The sequence below is a fragment of the Plecotus auritus genome, assembly GCF_963455305.1.
Source record: "Plecotus auritus genome assembly, chromosome: 1".
NCBI lineage: Eukaryota > Metazoa > Chordata > Mammalia > Chiroptera > Vespertilionidae > Plecotus > Plecotus auritus.
In genome coordinates, this window is record NC_137770.1 from 20,887,092 (window position 1) to 20,905,919 (window position 18,828).

At 40.4% G+C, this 18,828-nt stretch overlaps 1 protein-coding gene across 1 annotated transcript in view; it reads left to right on the plus strand.

Annotated features, from left to right (window-relative positions):
- CEP128 (centrosomal protein 128) overlaps positions 1 to 18,828 on the plus strand; it is a 384,557-nt gene that overhangs the window by 46,612 nt on the left and 319,117 nt on the right. Inside the window, exon 9 of the mRNA XM_080673796.1 lies at positions 3,704 to 3,776. Within this exon, the coding sequence (XP_080529922.1) occupies positions 3,704 to 3,776 (73 nt within the window). The remainder of the gene's footprint in view (positions 1 to 3,703; positions 3,777 to 18,828) is intronic.

Sequence of the window (18,828 nt, forward strand, 5' to 3'; positions counted from 1 at the left end):
CATATTTTTAAAAACATTTTAACTTATTACAATGGAATGTTGACACTGCAGAGAGAGACTTTGTAGAACCTTATCAAAAATTCAGATTTACAAATACATTGAAGAGAGAGAGATGGAGACAGACAGATACAGAGACCACCTGACTGATAATGGAGCTGTAAAATAAAAAGCATAATGTGGAATTTGTCGATCAATGGACATGACCCATTGTAGAATCTGTTATTTTAGTTTTCAGTTGAAATCTTCAAAAGCCACTGGTTTATATCTGCCCAGTCTGTGCAGCTTGTCAATTCTGAGTAGTCCCCAAGAAGTACCGTTTATTTTAAATTACTGTCTTTTCATTTTCATCATCAGCCAGGACAGTTGGTTTTCATTTGGAGGCCATCTTTTTACAAGAAACAAAGATTTTGTATCCCTTCTCAAGAGTTACAATCTGTGTAACAATGATTAGGGAATAGCAAAGCTGAATTGAAATTTGTTTACCAAGTTCACTTGCTAACTCCCACTCCAGCTAATGAAATCATTCCACACACCAATTTGGTGTTGTGATAGCAAAAAGAGTCAAAACTATAACTGTTAAATCTATGAATATCAACTACTAGAGGCCCGGTGCACAGATTTGTGCACCAGTGGGGGTCCCTCGGCCTGGCCTGTGCCCTCTCGCAATCTGGGACCACTCGGGGGATGTCGGAGAGCTGGTTTCAGCCTGATCCCCGTATGCCAGGCTGAGGGATTCCACTGGTGCACGAATCTGTGCACTGGGCCTCTAGTCTATATATAAAAACCCTAATATGCAAATAGGCCAAACGGCGGAACAACCAAACAACCGGTCGCTATGACGTGCGCTGACCACCAGGCGGTGCACGCGGAACATGGCAGGCATTGGCAGCAGGCTGCAGAGCGCAGAACATGGCGGGTGTTGGCCGTAGTGGGATGGTGGAGCAGGTGAGCAGGAGTGCCAGACCAAGGCTGGTTGCTGTCATTGGGGCGAGCCTCTGGTGGTTACTGAAAATTCTTTGCTCCCGTGTGCCACGGTCCCACTGGGCTCTTGCACCTGCTGCCGGTGCCGGCCCTGCTTGCACCTGCAGCCGGCGCTGGAACCGCTGCTCACACCTGCTGTCGGCGTCCGGTGCCAGTCCCAATCGTGTTCCTTTTACACATTTGAAGGAAGGTTATAAATTAAGCACAGGAACATGAGTTTATCCTGTAAGACAGTGGTCGCCAACCTTTCGGACCTCACGGGTCACCAGTGGCCTGCAGACCACCACTTGGCGACCACTGCTCCAAAGGTTTCCTTAAACCAGTGGTCGTCAACCTTTTAGACCTCACGAACTACTAGTGGTCCGCAGACCACGGGTTGGCGACCGCTGTAAGAAGACACAGGGGAAGTTGCAGGGATGACTTAGTTGGTTAGTTTAAATGGACATTTGGATATCCAGTGTGGACTGAAAATCTGCTGACTCATGGGCTGGTACCATTTAGTAATAGTTTGTGTGACTCCCATTAATTATTTCAAGAGGTATGTGTGAGGAAGATAAACTTTAACCCAAAATAGGAGTCAAGTTTCTGGTGAAACTTGGTGGTTTAACTTTGTAGATGAGGAAGATTTTAGGATCCAATTCTGCTTTACTTGTACCACAGATTTTTAATTCATTTTTATAAAAATATCCTGTGTAGGCAGTTGCTAGGTTTAATTTTCTGTGTGATTCAGAAAGGCTGATATATTCATTTAATTATTCATTTTTGTTTTGTTTTGACATTTATTGTAAAAAGAACACTGAAAAGCAAACTTTTTGAAAGGGTTAAATAAGGTTTCATTCAGATGCCATATGGAGAACTGATTTGAGGAGGGCGAGTTAGACAACTTTTGCATTAATATGTGAGAGATGATGGTGGCTTGACCAGGATTATGGCAAGGGGCAGTTGGACAGGAGTGTGTTTCCAGGTATTTTTTTTGCATATTGAAGAGGTAGGATTTAGCAGTGGGTTATATGTGGAGGGGATAAAGGAGAATAAATCCAAGATGACTCCCAGATTTCTGACTTGAATAACTGGGTAGATCGTAATGCCACTTTTGAAATATGGAAGACTGTGGAAGTAGGTGAGGTGTAGAAATTAAGTTTTGACCTTGAATATGTTAGGTTTAATATGCCTGTAAGACATCCAAATAGAAATATAAAATACTCAGCTAGGTATTTACTTTGGAGCTCAAAGGAGAAGTCCCTTTTAGAGGTTTTGAGTGGTCAGCATAGAAGTGGCATTTGGAACCATGGAAATGGAGGATATTTAGGGAGAAACGGTATTGAGAGCATCAAGGACAGGGCTGAATGCGAAGGCATTGCAATCCTGGGAAGTCATGTACACAGAGGAACTGGACTGAGAAGCAACAGCTATGAGACGGGAAATCCAGGAGCACATGGAACCACAAAGGCCAAGAAAGAGGTATAAGGAAAGACATTTTCAGAGCTATAGACTTGGAAAATTTATCTTTTACGGTAACTTCCTTCCAACGAAATTACCTAAGGGCATATAAGTAAAATAGATGGTAACCAAGAAAGAGTAAGGTATAGGTTATAAAAAATAGTAAAACTAAGAAATTTAGTGAAAATAATCCCCAGAATGATAGCCACATAGCAGGCTCGGGAACTGTTCACTCTGGATAAGAGCAGAGAAACTGTCCTTGAGAATAATGTAGGTGAGTGGAGTCGATTCTTAATAAATGATTCAGTAACAAGTGGGGGAAAATATCAATGATGTGATAAATAAGGTCTATATAAGGCCAAAAGATGAAAAACTCCAGCAAAAAACAAAAGCACAAGAAAATTAATGATCCAAGTAAGCTGACTAAATGTGAGCATGAAAGAAAGTAACCAAAGAACATCAATTCTCTATGATGGAATATTAATGAGAGGTATATGTACATTATGCAAGTCACACAGATAACCAATAGAAGAACTAAAAATAGCAATACATTCATCCAAATTTGGAGAGCAATGTGAGTGAACTAAATATTTCAAAACAAGGAGTCAATTGAAAATGTCTAGAATTGGAAATGATAGCAGTAATCAGCAAAAGAATTAAGAATGGAAATGATCAAACATGGTTGCCAGAGGGGCGTGGACTAGAAGTGAGGAAGTGTGAGAGAGGAAGGCCTTTGCTTTCCTTTGTAAGTCTTTCTGTACTATTTTATTAATGATCCTGTATTTACATTATTAATTCGATGGGAAAAAGATAATGGGAGATAGGTTAATGAGTTTGTACAGCACACTTTTATGTAATTGGATTATAAATTGCTGGAGAGGATGTGAGATTAAGAGTTCTGTTCTCCCTCCCTTCCTCTCTTCCTTTCTTCTTAATTTAAAATGGAAGATATTGCAGCTTATTGAAGATGATGTTCCAGTATAGCAGTGTTTCTCAAAGTGTACTTCCTAGACCAGCAGCATCGACATCACCTAGGAATTTGTAGAAATGCACATTCTTGGACCCCATCTGAGAACTACTGATTCAGAAATTTTGGGTATTGGGCTCATCACTCTTTGTTTTTAACAAGCCCTCCAGGTGTCCCATATGTTTGCTAACATTTGAGAACCACTGCAGTAGAATATTATGTAATAACATTATTTTATAAATGTTATTAATTGTATATATTTTCTCAATTGTATATATTTTAAGCCAACTTAAAATATTTTTCTTGGTTGCTTAGGTCGGATGCTGAAACAAAAAGGGCTTTGGAAAGATTGACTGAAAAACTGAGCGAAACCCAAAAACAAGAAGTGGTGAGAACTCTTTGTTTATAAAAAGTTTTATTTCATATGCAGATGGTAGAGAGGGTGGCTGGGTTCATTGTATTCACAATGAAGTTCAGTAAATTTTAACTTTTTTGGTGGTGTATGCCACTTTGTTTAATAATATATTTTATAGCTCTTATAAAATGTTTATGAATTTTCAGTATTTAAGTTTGAAATATTTACAGTGGTAGTATGTTAGGGATAGAATTATCATTTGTTTTAATTGTTAGAGTTTTATTATGAATTTTAAATTGTATTGACTCAGTGATGCTTCTATAGCTCTTGTTAAATGATATTTGAGAAACAGAATTTTGAGTAGTGGCTCTGTAGCACTACCATTAAGTATTTTAGGTCATCTTTCCTATCTAATAAAAGAGTAATATGCAAATTGACTGTCACTCCAAGATACAAGATGGCTGCCCTCATGTGGTCAAAGATGGCTGTCCCCATGTGGACACAAGATGGCCGCCACAAGATAGCCTGCAGGGGAGGGCAGTTGTGGGCAGTTAGGGGTGACCAGGCCAGAAGAGGAGGGCAGTTGGGGGTGACCAGGCCAGAAAAGGAGGGCAGTTGGGGGGGATCAGGTATGCAGGGGAGTGCAGTTGTGGGTGATTAGGCCAGCAGGGAGGGCAGTTAGGGGTGACCAGGCCAGCAGGGGAGGGAAGTTGGGTGGGGGGACCTGGCCTGCAGGGGAGGGCACTTAGGGGGACCAGGCCTGAAGGGGAGGACAGTTGAGGGAGACCAGGCCAGCAGGGGTGAGCAGTTGGGGGGAACCCAAGCCTGCAGGGGAGGGCAGTTGGGAGGGACCAGGCCTGCAGGGAAGGGCAGTTGGGGTGGCCAGGCCTACAGCGGTGAGCAGTTGGGGGGAACCCAGGCCTGCAGGGGAGGACAGTTGGGAGGGACCAGGCCTGCAGGGAAGGGCAGTTGGGGGGACCAGGCCTGCAGGGGGGGCAGTTGGGGGTGACCAGGCCGCTAGGGGAGGGCAGTTAGGGGTGACCAGACTGTAGGGGAGGGCAGTTAGGGGCAATTGGGCCGGCCGGGGAGCAGTTAGGCGTTGATCAGGCTGGCAGGGGAGTGGTTAGGTGGTGATCAGGCTGGCAGGCAGAAGCAGTTAGGGGCAATCATACAGAGGAGGCGAGCAGTTGGGAGCCAGCAGTCTTGAATTGTGAGAGGGATATTTGACCACCCGTTTAGGCCCGATCCCAGATCGGGCCTAAACGGGTGGTCGGACATCCCGCAAGGGGTCCCAGATTGGAGAGTGTGCAGGCTGGGCTGAGGGACACCCCCCCTGTGCACGAATTTCATGCACTGGGCCTCTCTAGTCTTACATAAGTGTGTACACATTTGCTACAGAGACCTCCTTGCTGTCTGTTCTTGTTTTAGGTAGTACTGATTGAAAATACCCCTTACTCTCAAGTTTTGTTATCTCAAACTCAGATTGTACATACTCTCTATGCAGAGATTTCTTTTTATCAAATCACTATTCTCGGAGGAATTAAGGTTAAATTTTAAGAACATACAGTGTCCATTTCTTTGCATCATTTCTGTTTTGTTTTTTTATTTAGGAGAAAAATAACAATAGAAATTGTCACTAAACTCTTGCAAATTTGTCAACCTCAGGAATAATGTGTATTTATTCATTTCCCACAATACCTTTTGTCTTTCCAAGACAAGAAAAGTTAGCAGAATTTTTTTTTCCTTAGCATATCTGGATATTTTCCAGTAAAAGCAGTTAATTTTTCTCCAGTTGTTAATTGTGTTTACAGTTCCTCAGATAGATATGTTGTTTATTTTGGAGTTTGAATTTATTGGTTGCATCTGCTAAGAGATGGATATGCTATATTTTCAGAGATCAACTCAGTTACTGCCCCTTTAAAAAACAAGAATAAGCACCTGACCACATAAAAGCGCCTTCTGCCTGAGTGTTTGGTGCTAATTTCTTTGTGAAGTGCCCCAGAGAGGTGAAGATACAATGTCGGTCTTCTGTTGCAATTGACAAATCTTTGCAGCTGTTACATGATGGTGTGGCACTAATGTGTGGTCAGGACATGGGATACTTAATTTTTTACATAAAGTCCTAGATTTTCCCAGGCATACCAAGGGCACCATTTAATTTACACTGTACCTGTCTAAAATAGCAAAAATATCATATACTTAAAAAAATCTGTTTTGAGATTAACAGATTGGTGCCTTTCTTAATTGCAGTGGTTCACACAAAAAGACATTTATGCATTCTCTGGTTTACATCCCCTCTCCCTAGGAGCTGAATGCACACTAATAAGAAGGTAGTTCTAAGGTCCTCTATACCTTCTTCAATGGTCCTCTCCTCTCATAAACTCTAGTGTGGGAACTGTCACTTGACAAAGGAAGCTGCTGAAGCTTTGTGTCTTTTTTCTTTTTAAATATATTTTTATTTATTTCAGAGAGGAAGGGAGAGGGAGAGAGAGAGAGAAACATCAATGATGTGACAGAATCATCGATTGGCTGCTTCCTGTACGCCCCATATTGGGGATTGAGCCTGCAAGCTGGGCATGTTGTCCTGACTGGGAATCAAATCGTGATTTTTCTGGTTCATAGGTTGATGCTCAACCACTGAGCCACTGGCCAGGCTATGTTTCTTTTTTCTTCCTTTTAATATTTAAAATTTGGAAGTATAATGCACATACCAAAACTTACATATATCAATGTGTAGCTGGATTAATTATTTCAAGGTGAATATGCCCATGTAACCACCACTCAGATATAGAACTAGACCATCACCAGCACACAAGAGGCTGCCTTATTTCCCCTCCCCATCACTAACTCCTTCCTTTTTAAACATGACTCTTATTTTGACTTTTAACCCTTTAGCTTAATTTTGTCTCTTTTGGACTTCATATAAATGCAGTCATTCAGGACATGCTTTTTTGTGTGTTTGACTTCTTTTGCTAAACATTATGATTGTGATATTTTTGGGTGTTGTGCCATGTACTTGCAGTTAGTTCATTTTTATTACTCTTTAGTAGTCCATTGTATGAATATACTGTAATATATTGTAATATTTTGTGATGGATATTGGAATTATTTCGAATTTTGGGCTGTTATGAATAATGCTGCAGTGACTGATTTTATTATTTTAGAGCACCTGTGCATGCATTTCTGTCGGAATGTAACATGCAGTGCAGTTGCTAGGTGCCTTCCAATTTAGTAGGTCCTGAAAAACAGGCTTTCAAAGTGGCTGCACTAATTTACACTCTTACCATCAATGTGTGAGGATTTGTGTTGTTCATCCTTTCCAACACTGATACTACTGAGTCTTTCAGTAATAGCCATTATGTTGAGTGTTTATGGTATCTCATTATGGTTTTAATTTGCATTTTCATGATTACTAATGATAATGAGCATTATTTTTTATGTTTGTTGGCTATTGACTGTTTTCTTTTTTGAAATGCCAGTTTGCTTTTTGCCCACTCTTTTATTGAGTTTCTTGCCGTTTTGTTACTGATTTGTGTGAGGCCTTTATATATCTTATATATGAGCACTTTGTCAATTGTATATATTGCTAAGATCGTCTCCCATTCTACAACTGTTTCTTCTCATTTTTAAAACTTTCTTAATGGGATCTTCTGTTGATGACAGAAAATCTATTTCATTATCTACAAAGAGAAGTTGCTTAGATAATTTGATAATTATTATGAATGAGAGGACATATTTACTTTTTGTTATAAATTAGAGACCATGGCAATCATGGATTACCTTATTGTTTGTTGTTGAGATATCTCAATGTTAAACTTCAGTGCCAGGTTTTAACCATTTCTGGTTCATCCTTACTGTTAGTGTATTGTCCTTCAGGCAGGATTCCAACACAAAGTCTAGGGGCTGGAAGGTGGGGGGTGGGGGGAGCCAGTAGAGTTTGACCAGGGACCCCCTTCCTTGGAAAGGCTCTCAACCTCAGTTTTTCACCTTTGACCCCACACATCTGTTAAAAACTGTTCGGCTTCTTAGTGTCTCAGTTGCCTTTTCTAAAATGGGCTGTTATTTCAGGGAGAAAGTGGCCCTAAAATATGGACCAACTGACCAGTCTGAGGTTCTTTTTTATCTTGCATTTGGTCTCATATGTCTTTGCTTCTTTTTAATTTTCTAAACTTAAATATATATATTTCAGAGAGGAAGGGAGAGGGAGAGAGAGATAGAAGCATCAATGATGAGAGAGAATCATTGATCAGCTGCCCCCTGCTCCACCCACCTCCCCCCTGGGGATCAAGCCCAAAACCTAGGCATGTGCCCTGATTGGGAATCTAACTGTGACCTCCTGGTTCATAGGTCAACGCTTAACCATGGGGTCACACCGGCCAGGCTAGTTTTCCAGACTTTTATTTAAAATATTATTTTTAGGGAGAAACCAAGATGGTGGCATAGGTAAACATCTAAACTGCTGCCTTGCATAACAATTTCAAAACTATAACTAAAAGACAAAACGGACATCATCCAGAACCACAGGAAGGCTGGCTGAGTGGAAATTCTACAACTAGAAGGAAAGAGAAAAGCACACTGAGACTCAGAGGAGCTGCAGGAGGCAGAGGTACTGAGGCGAGCGTGGAGAGGACTGGCAACAGTGCATGGCTGGCTTTCTCAAGCGGGAGGGAGACAAAAGCTCCTGACTGCGCTGAACTCCAGTTCTGGGCGAGACTGTGGGGACCCAGACTCATTCGGGGTGAAACTGGACTGTCAGGAAAGAGAAAAGCACACAGACTCAGAGGAACTGTGGAAGGCAGATACCCAGGTGCGCACGCGGAGAGGGCGGGCAACGTAGTACGCAGCTGGATTTCTCAAGCGGGAGGGAGACAAAAGCTCCCGACTGCACTGAACTCAGGTTCCGGGCGAGACTGTGGGGACTCAGACTCATTCGGGGAGAAACTGGACTGTCTGGCAGCGGGCGGAACTTGAGGGCTGCTTTCTCTCAGAGGTGCTTGCAGCAATTACCATGGGACACTGAGACACAGGGGCCTATTAGGGCAGGGCTAATGGGAAACCAATGCTGTCTGCTCTGCCCTGAGACTCCGCCCCATCCAAGACAGAGGCTTTTTGCAAGTCTTGTCTCATAAGGGTGTGTCCAGCACAGAAGTTCTCCCAGTGTAGACACAGCTGATCCTCACAGCCAATTGGCCTGGAGGTCAATTCCTCCCAGTGATACCAACAACTATCAAGGCTTAACTACAACAAGGCTGAGCACACAGTCCACAAAGGAGTGCACCAAGAGTGTCCACCTCAGGTAACTGGGGAGGCTGAGCCACTGGGCCCTATAGGACACCTACCACACAAAGCCACTCTATCAACTCAGGGAAGCAGCGAAAATGCAGAGACAAAGAAACAGATCACAAATGAAAGAAATGGAGGAAAGCAAATGACTGGATATAGAGTTCCAAACCATGGTTATAAGGTTTTTCAAGAATTTTCTAGAAAAGGCCGATAAATTTAGCGAGACCCTCGAGGATATGAAAAAGGACAAACTAGAAATTAAACATACACTGACTGAAATAAAAAATATTATACAGAGACCTAACAGCAGACTAGAGGATCGCAAGAATCAGGTCAAAGATTTGAAATATAAAGAAGCAAAAAACACTCAACCGGAAAAGCAAAAAGAAAAAAGAATCCAAAAACTTGAAGATAGTGTAAGGAGCCCCTGGGACAACTTCAAGCATACCAACATCCAAATTATGGGGGTGCCAGAAGAAGAGAGAGAGCAAGATACTGAAAACCTATTTGAAGAAATAATGACAGAAAACTTCCCCCACCTGGTAAAAGAAATAGACTTACAAGTCCAGGAAGCGCAAAGAACCCCAAACAAAAGGAATCCAAAGAGGACCACACCAAGACACATCATAATTAAAATGCCAAGGGCAAAAGACAAAGAGAGAATATTAAAAGCAGCAAGAGAAAAACAGTTAGTTACCTACAAGGGAGCACCCATATGACTGTCAGCTGATTTCTCAACAGAAACTATGCAGGCTAGACGGGAGTGGCAAGAAATATTCAAAGTGATGAATAGCAAGAACCTACAACCAAGATTACTCTATCCAGCAAAGCTATCATTCAGAATTGAAGGGCAGATAAAGAGCTTCACAGATAAGAAAAAGCTAAAGGAGTTCATCACCACCAAACCAGTATTATACGAAATGCTGAAAGGTATTCTTTAAGAAGAGGAAGAAGAAGAAAAATGTAAAGATAAAAATTATGAACAACAAGTACATATCTGTCAACAAGTGAATCTAAAAATCAAGTGAATAAAAAATCTGATGAACAGAATAAACTGGTGAATATAATAGAATCAGGGGCATAGAAAGGGAGTGGACTGACAATTCTCAGGGGGAAAGGGGTGTCGGGGGTGCGGGAAGAAACTGGACAAAAATCGTACACCTATGGATGAGGACAGCAGGGGGGGTGTGGGGGATAAGGGCAGAGGGTGGCAGGGGAACCGGGTGGAGGGGAGCTATGGGGGAAAAAAGAGGAACAATTGTAATAATCTGAACAATAAAGATTTATTCAAATAAAAAATAAAATAAAATATTATTTTTAGCTTTTTAAGTTATTTGCATTGGAAGGGGTGGTTTAAATTATTTAACCTGTCATTTTTGGAAGTGAAACTCCCTCAATCTTTTTGTATATATCAGATTTCATTACTAGGTTTGCTATTTCTAATGCATAAGATTTTAGAGTTTTTCAGATGTTGCATGAGGCTTCTTTTACTTCTTTATAGGTAAACAATCTGTGAGCATGCTTGTAACAATGGCTTTGATCCAGACTTGAATATCCTCAGTGTTCTGCTGAGATCCTTGTAGATCTGAGAAACCATGGACATATCTAGCTGAACTGCCATGCTATCTTTTGACATTGTTAGATATTTGGGATGGTTTTCTTATTGGAGAAATGTGTGGATAGTCTTTCTCTGTTTCAAGTGTGAGTTGGATATGCCTGTCCCCACTGAGTGCTGGGTGTTGGGTCCTTATGATATCTTGAGGAAAAGAATTTTCTGAGACTCGCACAGGAGGATGAGTAATTTTTATCTGTGTGGAATTATATCCGTGGTTTTCCCAAGCTCCATTTCCCTTAATCCAATCCTGGAAGAGGTACAGCTGGGGATTCAGCAGAGCTAGAAGTAAAACCAGTGTCCAGAGTTTTCGTTCCATGGTGGAGCTGAGTCCAGTAACAGCATCAGGCTAGTTACAGGCCATTACTCCATTGTGTTGGGTCCACATGGCTGAACCATGTGGGCGAATGCAGGAGCACCAGTGTCCCACAGGCTAGAAGTCAAGCTTGAGCAAGCAAGAAAGAGCAAGAGAGAGAACTCCTTTGACTAGGAGATTAAATATATTAAATTGTCCTGTGCTTGTAGTGGCCATGCCTTCTCTGGCCCATGACCTGTTTCCAGGTGTGACTGATAGGCAAGCACAGACTTGACCGAGCATGTGTCTGTTCTTCCTCTGTCCAGTTTCTTCCCCCAGGATCTGCAGGGAACAGGCCAGATGGCTTCCTGCAAAGCTGCACAAATTATATGGCTATAATATTTGGCCTTCCCTTTGTTCCTTTCCTGTTATTAATAACTGGGTACATTACAATAGTATCAGTTTGAATTTTTAAAAATACTGATTTGCATAATGCACATTACCTTTGTTAAGTTTCACCTTTCACCATGTTAAAGAGAACCCAAAATGAACAGTTATCACTTCATTTTTTTTTTCTTTCATAAAGCAAATAAAGCTAGCAAGTACTATTTACATAGTCTGGAGTGTGAATGTGGGTCTAAAGTGTAACCACTGAGCTAAAAGTTAACAGCTAGCTAAATTTAGAGATAGCCTTTCATATCATCATTACCAATGATCGGAATCACTCGACATCAGTCAAAGCTATGATTGCACAACTGCAGGTCACACCTTCCTATTCACAGCTCATTGGTGTAGTTGGTGTGTACACCTTGCTAATTTCCTCAGCTGCCCGTGTGCTCAGCTCATCAGGGCACGTTCTTTTATATTGTCAGAACCTGGAGAATTGGACACATCTAACTGGACACCCAGTTGAATTGTTCACCTGCCAGTTCCTCATATCAAGTTGTGATGTGACAGCTTGTTTGGCGCTTTCTGTAAATGTGCTCTCAAGTAAGATTGTTCTTAGCTGTACAGAGGGCATCTGAATCATGTGGGTGCATGTCGTCCTGATTAGGAAACAGCTGTCTAATGCAAAACCTTAAAAGTGATATTATTGAAATTTGGAAGGTCTTCCAAAGGTCACATGATGTTTACTTCCAATTTGTACAAGGCTTAATATAGATTTTGTGAGTCACTTATTCCAACTGAAGTCAACATTTACATTTTATAACTATTTGATGTATTGTGTTGCATTTGTGAATTCATGATAGCATACTGTCAGAAAAGATGTGGTTTTGTTATTTAAGCGTTAAACTTCTCAGAGACTGCAACTGTTTTCCCCTCCAGATTTAGGTTTAGAATAAAATTTCCAAAATGATGTACGTTCATGGTTAGAAAACTTTTAAATATTGTACAAATATACAAAGAAAAATGAAGGACTGCCTCTGTCTTCCACCAATTTCATTTTCTGTTGGTAACCGCTGTTAATCTCATTTATTGTGCATTATTCCGAGGCTACAGTTGTTTCTCGTGCATTTTCTCAGTAACTAAAATATATCTTGAAAGTTTATAGAACACATTTTTCTTTGAGCGGCAAAAGGTACTGGTTTTTATCATACATGCCAAAATCTGATTTGTTAATCCTTTGTGAATCATAGATTTTTGTTTGTTTTTCAAGCTGCCTGTTGGAAGGGAATAGTTATTATTCATAGCATGATATTATGGAAAATATTTTATGTTAACACTTAATTGTGGTAATAAACACTTACTATCACATGGACCTTTTACCACAGAGGACATTCGTTATCTAGAATTTACCCAGTTTAGTATGATATTAGTGCATATTAAGTTTGACTATTCATGGAGGAAAAAGTCAATTTTACTTTAGTTTCTATAGGAGGGTCACTATTTTAATTAAAAATGTAAACATGGATCCAGCTGTTTCTGGAAGAGTTGGCCATGAATTGAAGTAAGAATTCTCAACCCTATGTTTAGGGTAACATGGTTATTGCACAGATTGCAACAGCAGGTTATACAACAAATACTTATTGAAATGCATTTTACAACAGCATATATTGTGAAAGATCTGAGGAATCAACGTATTGAAAAATTGGGATACAGTCCCGTAAACAGAAGGCCTTTGCTTTCATTTCACCTCCGCTCATTAAAGCTAGCTTTAAATGCTACTCTAAGGTTTATTCTTATTATACTATTTTTATAAGTAAATATGGAGAAGTTGGATTCTTTGATATCTGTGTAATAAATTTAATTGGTTCACATGGATCTCTGATAAAAATGTACTTTTTAGTATTAGCTGTATAGTTTTTTTCATTTATGTCTCAGAAATAAAAAATGAAAATGAGGAAGCATTGATGAATGCAGTCTTTAAAATAATTCGTATTACTGGGAATTATTTTATCATTCCATAGTAGTAAGTTATGCTGTGTCGTTAGGTACAGAGCCCATGCTCTTCTGTTTAGAGCCGTGTTTACCTGCTCTTCCTAAGAGTCACTCTAGATCTTTTCCTGCATAGCACACTTCTATTCCATGATAAAATTGTTCCCCTTTTATTTCTGAAATTTTGCTCAGTTCCATCTTCTTCTGTCTGATGCTTCTCTTCAGGCACCATCACTTCACTGAGTTCCCTCTCTCTCATTCTCTCTTTCCCTCCTTTCCTTTCCCCCTTCCCTCTTTTCCTTTCTCAAATCAATACACATGTCCGAGGGTGAGGATGAAAACATTTGCATTAGTTATCAATGGCTGCATATCAAATTTCTCTGAACTTACTGGCTTAAAACATTTATCATGACAGTTTCCGTAGGTTAGGGGTCCAGGCCTGGCTTAGCTGGCTCCTTTGGCTCTGAGTCTCTCATAGGCTATAGCCATCTCACATCTTGCCTGCGATAGATTTACTTCCTTCCTAGCTCATTCAGTTCCCTGGACTAAAGTATCATTTTGTCATGACTGGATGGTCACAGGGCTCTTTTGTTTCCTTTACACATGGCCTTCCCACAGAGCATCTCACAACATGGCAGCTTGTTTCATCAGAGCAAGCAAGCAAGAAGGCAGGAGAGAGGGCCAGCAAGAAGAACATGTTAGTAAGATGGAAGTCATGATTTTTTGTAACCTAAGTATGAAAATGACTTGTTCTGTATTCTGTTTATCGGAAGGAAGTCACTAGAGCCAGTCTAAACTCCAGAGGAGGAAATTACACAAGTGCATGAATACCCGGAAGCAGAGACCATTGAAACCTTGTCAGAATCTGCCTAACACAAACATTATTTAAAAACTGAGAAAGAATCATCAAATGCAGTAACTCTAAATCATCATATGTCCTGGCTATGGTGCTGAAGTAGAAAATGTCTAAGTAATTTTAGATTTTTTTTTTTTTCAGTAGTTGGTTACTTGAACTGCTTTAATTTTGGTTAGGATGCCAATAAGCACATTCTTCTTTCTTGAAATATAGAACTCATCCAACTCATTGAATTTAATTAGAGAAATCCTAACTCCTGATTTAGTGTCAGTCCTTAGTAGATAGCAAGCTATTAGAAGACAGCGTCTGTGGAATGCAGCTTGTGTATTGCTCTATGCCTAGCCTCTCCCTAGCATAATAACTGGAACAAATTAGTGTTCGTGCATGCTTGCCAGATGAATGCGTGAAAGGACCTGGGATTATAAGATACTGCTGGAAATGGAGACTCATGGTACTGGGCTCATTTTTCTCATTAATTAGTTGTATGATCCCAGATTAATAACTTCATTAGTGATTCATGTCTTTCGATTCAACAATTTCACTTAAAGATTGTATCTTTAGTGTACAAAAATAATCTTATATAGGAGTGTTTGTCACAGTATGTACTAGTAAAAATAAATGTTATTATTATCAATAGGTAATTATTTTATTTTATATTTATTTAAAAAATATATTTTATTGATTTTTTTACAGAGAGGAAGGGAGAGGGATAGAGAGTTAGAAACACTGATGGGAGAGAAACATCGATCAGCTGCCTCTTGCACCCCTCCTACTGGGGATGTGCCCGCAACCAAGGTACATGCCCTTGACCAGAATCGAACCTGGACCTTTCAGTCCGCAGGCCGACGCTCTATCCACTGAGCCAAACCAGTTAGGGCAATAGGGAATTATTTTAATCAATTATGAAGAATAATGTACTTTTTAAGAATATATAGTTTTATTTGTTGTCATGGAAAGTTGTCTATGATATGTAATAGAAAAAAAATTGCAAAACATTATGTGAAACAGCCAACTTTTGTTAAAAAAAAGAAATGAAATGGATATGTATTTGACTTGTCATGTACATATGCATAAAAAAATTCTGGAAGTATACAACAAGATATTTAGCAGTGTTTTCTCTTGGTGGATGGTATTAGCAGATTATTTTTATTATTCTGTATTGTTTATTTTTAGTTGTAATAAATATATGTAACATAAAATTTACCATTTTAGCCATTTTTAAGTATTCAGCTTAGTACATTCACAGTTGTATAACCAAATCCAGAACTCTTTTCATCTTGCAAAATTGAAATGATGCCCATTTAGTAAAAGTTTCCATTCAGAACATCATAACCTTCCTAGGCATGTTGCCTCTGACAACCACCATTCTACTTTATGTATTTGACTTCTCTAGGCACCTCATTTCTTGGCATAATGTCTTCAAAGTTCATCCATGTTATAGCATGTGTAAGAATTTTTTTCCATTTTAAGGCTGAACCATATTCCATTGTATGTATAAGCCACATTTGGTTTATCTACTTACCTGTCAATAGACACTTGGGTTGCCTCCATCTTTTGGCTATTATGAAGAATGCTGCTATGAATATGGGGGTGCAAATATCTGCTTTCAATTCTTTTGGGTATATACCTAGATATGGAATTGTTGGATCATGTGATAAGTCTATTTTTAATTTTTTAAGGAACACCACACTGTTTTCCATAATGGTTTATCATTTTGCATCCCACCAGCACTGCAGGAGTTGCAATTTCTCCACTCATTTTTTTTTTTTATAGTAGCCATAATAATGATTCTGAAGTTGTTCTGTATTATCTGTTTTCTGGTGTGTTGCTATTACTTTTTATATTTACAATGAACAATAAAGATATTTCCATTTTGTAAAAATTGAATGAATTACTGACTTTTGCTTTTTAGTATTTTTTTAAAAAATTTCTTTATTGATTAAGGTATTACATATGTGTCCTCATCCCTCCATTAACCCCCCAAACTTCCCCCCTCCCCCGCCAACTCATGTCCTCACACCCCTGGTGTTCATGTCCATTAGTTAGGCTTATATTCATACATACAAGTCCTTTGGTTGATCTCTCCTCCTTACCCCCACCCTCCCCTACCTTCCCTCTGAGGATTGACAGTCTGATCAATGCTTCTCTGTCTCTGGATCTGTCCCTGTTCATCAGTTTATGTTGTTCATTATATTCCATAAATGAGTGAGATCATGTGGTGTTTATCTTTCTCTGACTGGCTTATTTCACTTAGCATAATTCTCTCCAGTTCCATCCATGATATTGCAAATGGTAAGAAATTCCTTCTTTTTTACCACAGCATAGTATTCCATTGTGTAGATATACCACAGTTTTTAAATGCACTCATCTGCTGATGGGCACTTAGGCTGTTTCCAAATCTTAGCTATGGTGAATTGTGCTGCTATGAACATAGGGCTGCATATATCCTTTCTGATTGGTATTTCTAGCTTCTTGGGGTATATTCCTAGAAGTGGGATTGCAGGGTCAAATGGGAGTTCCATTTTTAGTTTTTTGAGGAAATTCCACACTGTTCTCCACAGTGGCTGCACCAGTCTGCATTCCCACTAGCAGTGCAAAAGAGTTCCTTTTCTTCCGCATCCTCGCCAACACTCGTCGTTTCTTGATTTGTTGATGATAGCCATTCTGACAGGTGTATCAGAATGGTATCTCATTGTTGTTTTGATTTGCATCTCTCGGATAATTAGTGACTTTGAGCATGTTTTCATATGTCTCTTGGCCTTCCTTCTGTCCTCCTTCAAAAAGTGTTTATTTAGGTCCATTGCCCATTTTTTGATTGGATTGCTTATCTTCCTTTTATTAAGTTGTATGAGTTCCCTGTGAATGTCGGAGATTAAACCCTTATCAGTGATGACATTGGCAAATATGTTCTTCAATGCAGTGGGCTTTCTTGTTGTTTTGTTGATGGTTTCTTTGTCTGTGCAAAAGCTTTTTATTTTGATGTAGTCCCATTTGTTTATTTTCTCTTTAGTTTCCATTACCCTAAGAGCAGTATCAGTGAAGAAATTGCTTCGGCATATGTCTGAGATTTTGCTGCCTGTGGATTCCTCTAGTATTTTTATGGTTTCCCATCTTATATTTAAGTCCTTGATCCATTCTGAGTTTATTTTTGTGTATGGTGTAAGTTGGTGGTCTAGTTACATTTTTTTGCGTGTATCTGTCCAATTTTCCCAACACCATTTGTTGAAGAGATTGTCTTGACTCCATTTTATGTTCATGCCTCCTAGGTCAAATATTAATTGGGCATAGTGGTTTGGGTGGATTTCTGGGTTCTCTATTATTCCATTGATCTATATGTCTGTTCTTGTGCCAGTACCAGGCTGTTTTAAGAACAGTGACTTTGGATTGGGGAGAAACCAAGATGGCAGCATAGGTAAACACCTAAACTGCTGCCTTGCACAACAATTTCAAAACTACAACTAAAAGACAAAACGGATATCATCCAGAACCACAGAAAGGCTGTCTGAGTGGAAATTCTACAACTAGAAGGAAAGAGAAAAGCACATTGAGACTCAGAGGAGCTGCAGAAGGCAGAGGTACCGAGGCACGCACGCGGAGAGAGCTGGCAACTGAGTACGCGGCTGGCTTTCTCAAGCGGGAGGGAGACAAAAGCACACAACGGCTCTGAACTCCAGTTCCAGGCGAGACTCTGGGGACCCAGACACATTCGGGGTGAAACTGGACTGTCAGGAAAGAGAAAAACACACTGAGAATCAGAGGATCTGCGGAAGGCAGAGGTACCCAGGCGTGCGCATGCGCAGAGAGGGCTGGCAACTGAGTACGCGGCTGGCTTTCTCAAGCAGGAGGGAGACAAAAGCTCCCGACGGCTCTGAACTCCAGTTCCAGGTGAGACTGGGGGACTCAGACTCATTCGGGGAGAAACTGGACTGTCTGGCAGTGGGCGAAACTTGAGGGTGGCTTTCTCTCAGAGGTGCTTGCAGCGATTACTGCAGGACACTGAGACCCAGGGACCTCTTAGGGCAGGGCTATGGGAAGCCATTGCTGTCTGCTCTGCCCTCAGACTTCACTCCATCCAAGCTGAGCACAGAGGCTTTTGCAAGTCTTGTCTCATAAGAGTGTCTCCAGCACAGAAGTTCTCCCAGCATAGACACAGCTGATCCTCACAGCCAATTGGCCTGGAGGTCAATTCCTCCCAGTGATACCAACAACAATCAAGGCTTCACTACAGCAAGACTGTGCACACAGCCCACAAAGGGGTGCGCCAGGAGTGCCCACCTCAGGTAACTGGGGAGGCTGAGCCACTGGGCCCTATAGGACACCTACCACACAAAGTCACTCTATCAACTCAGGGAAGCAGCGAAAATGCGGAGACAAAGAAATAGGTCACAAATGAAAGAAATGGAGGAAAGCAAATGACTGGATAAAGAGTTCAAAACCACGGTTATAAGGTTTTTCAAGAATTTTCTAGAAAAGGCTGATAAATTTAGCGAGATCCTCGAGGATATGAAAAAGGACCAACTATAAATTAAACATACACTGACTGAAATAAAAAATAATACACAGAGATCCAACAGCAGACTAGAGGATCGCAAGAATCAAGTCAAAGATTTGAAATACAAAGAATCGAAAAACACTCAATCGGAAAAGCAAAAAGAAAAAAGAA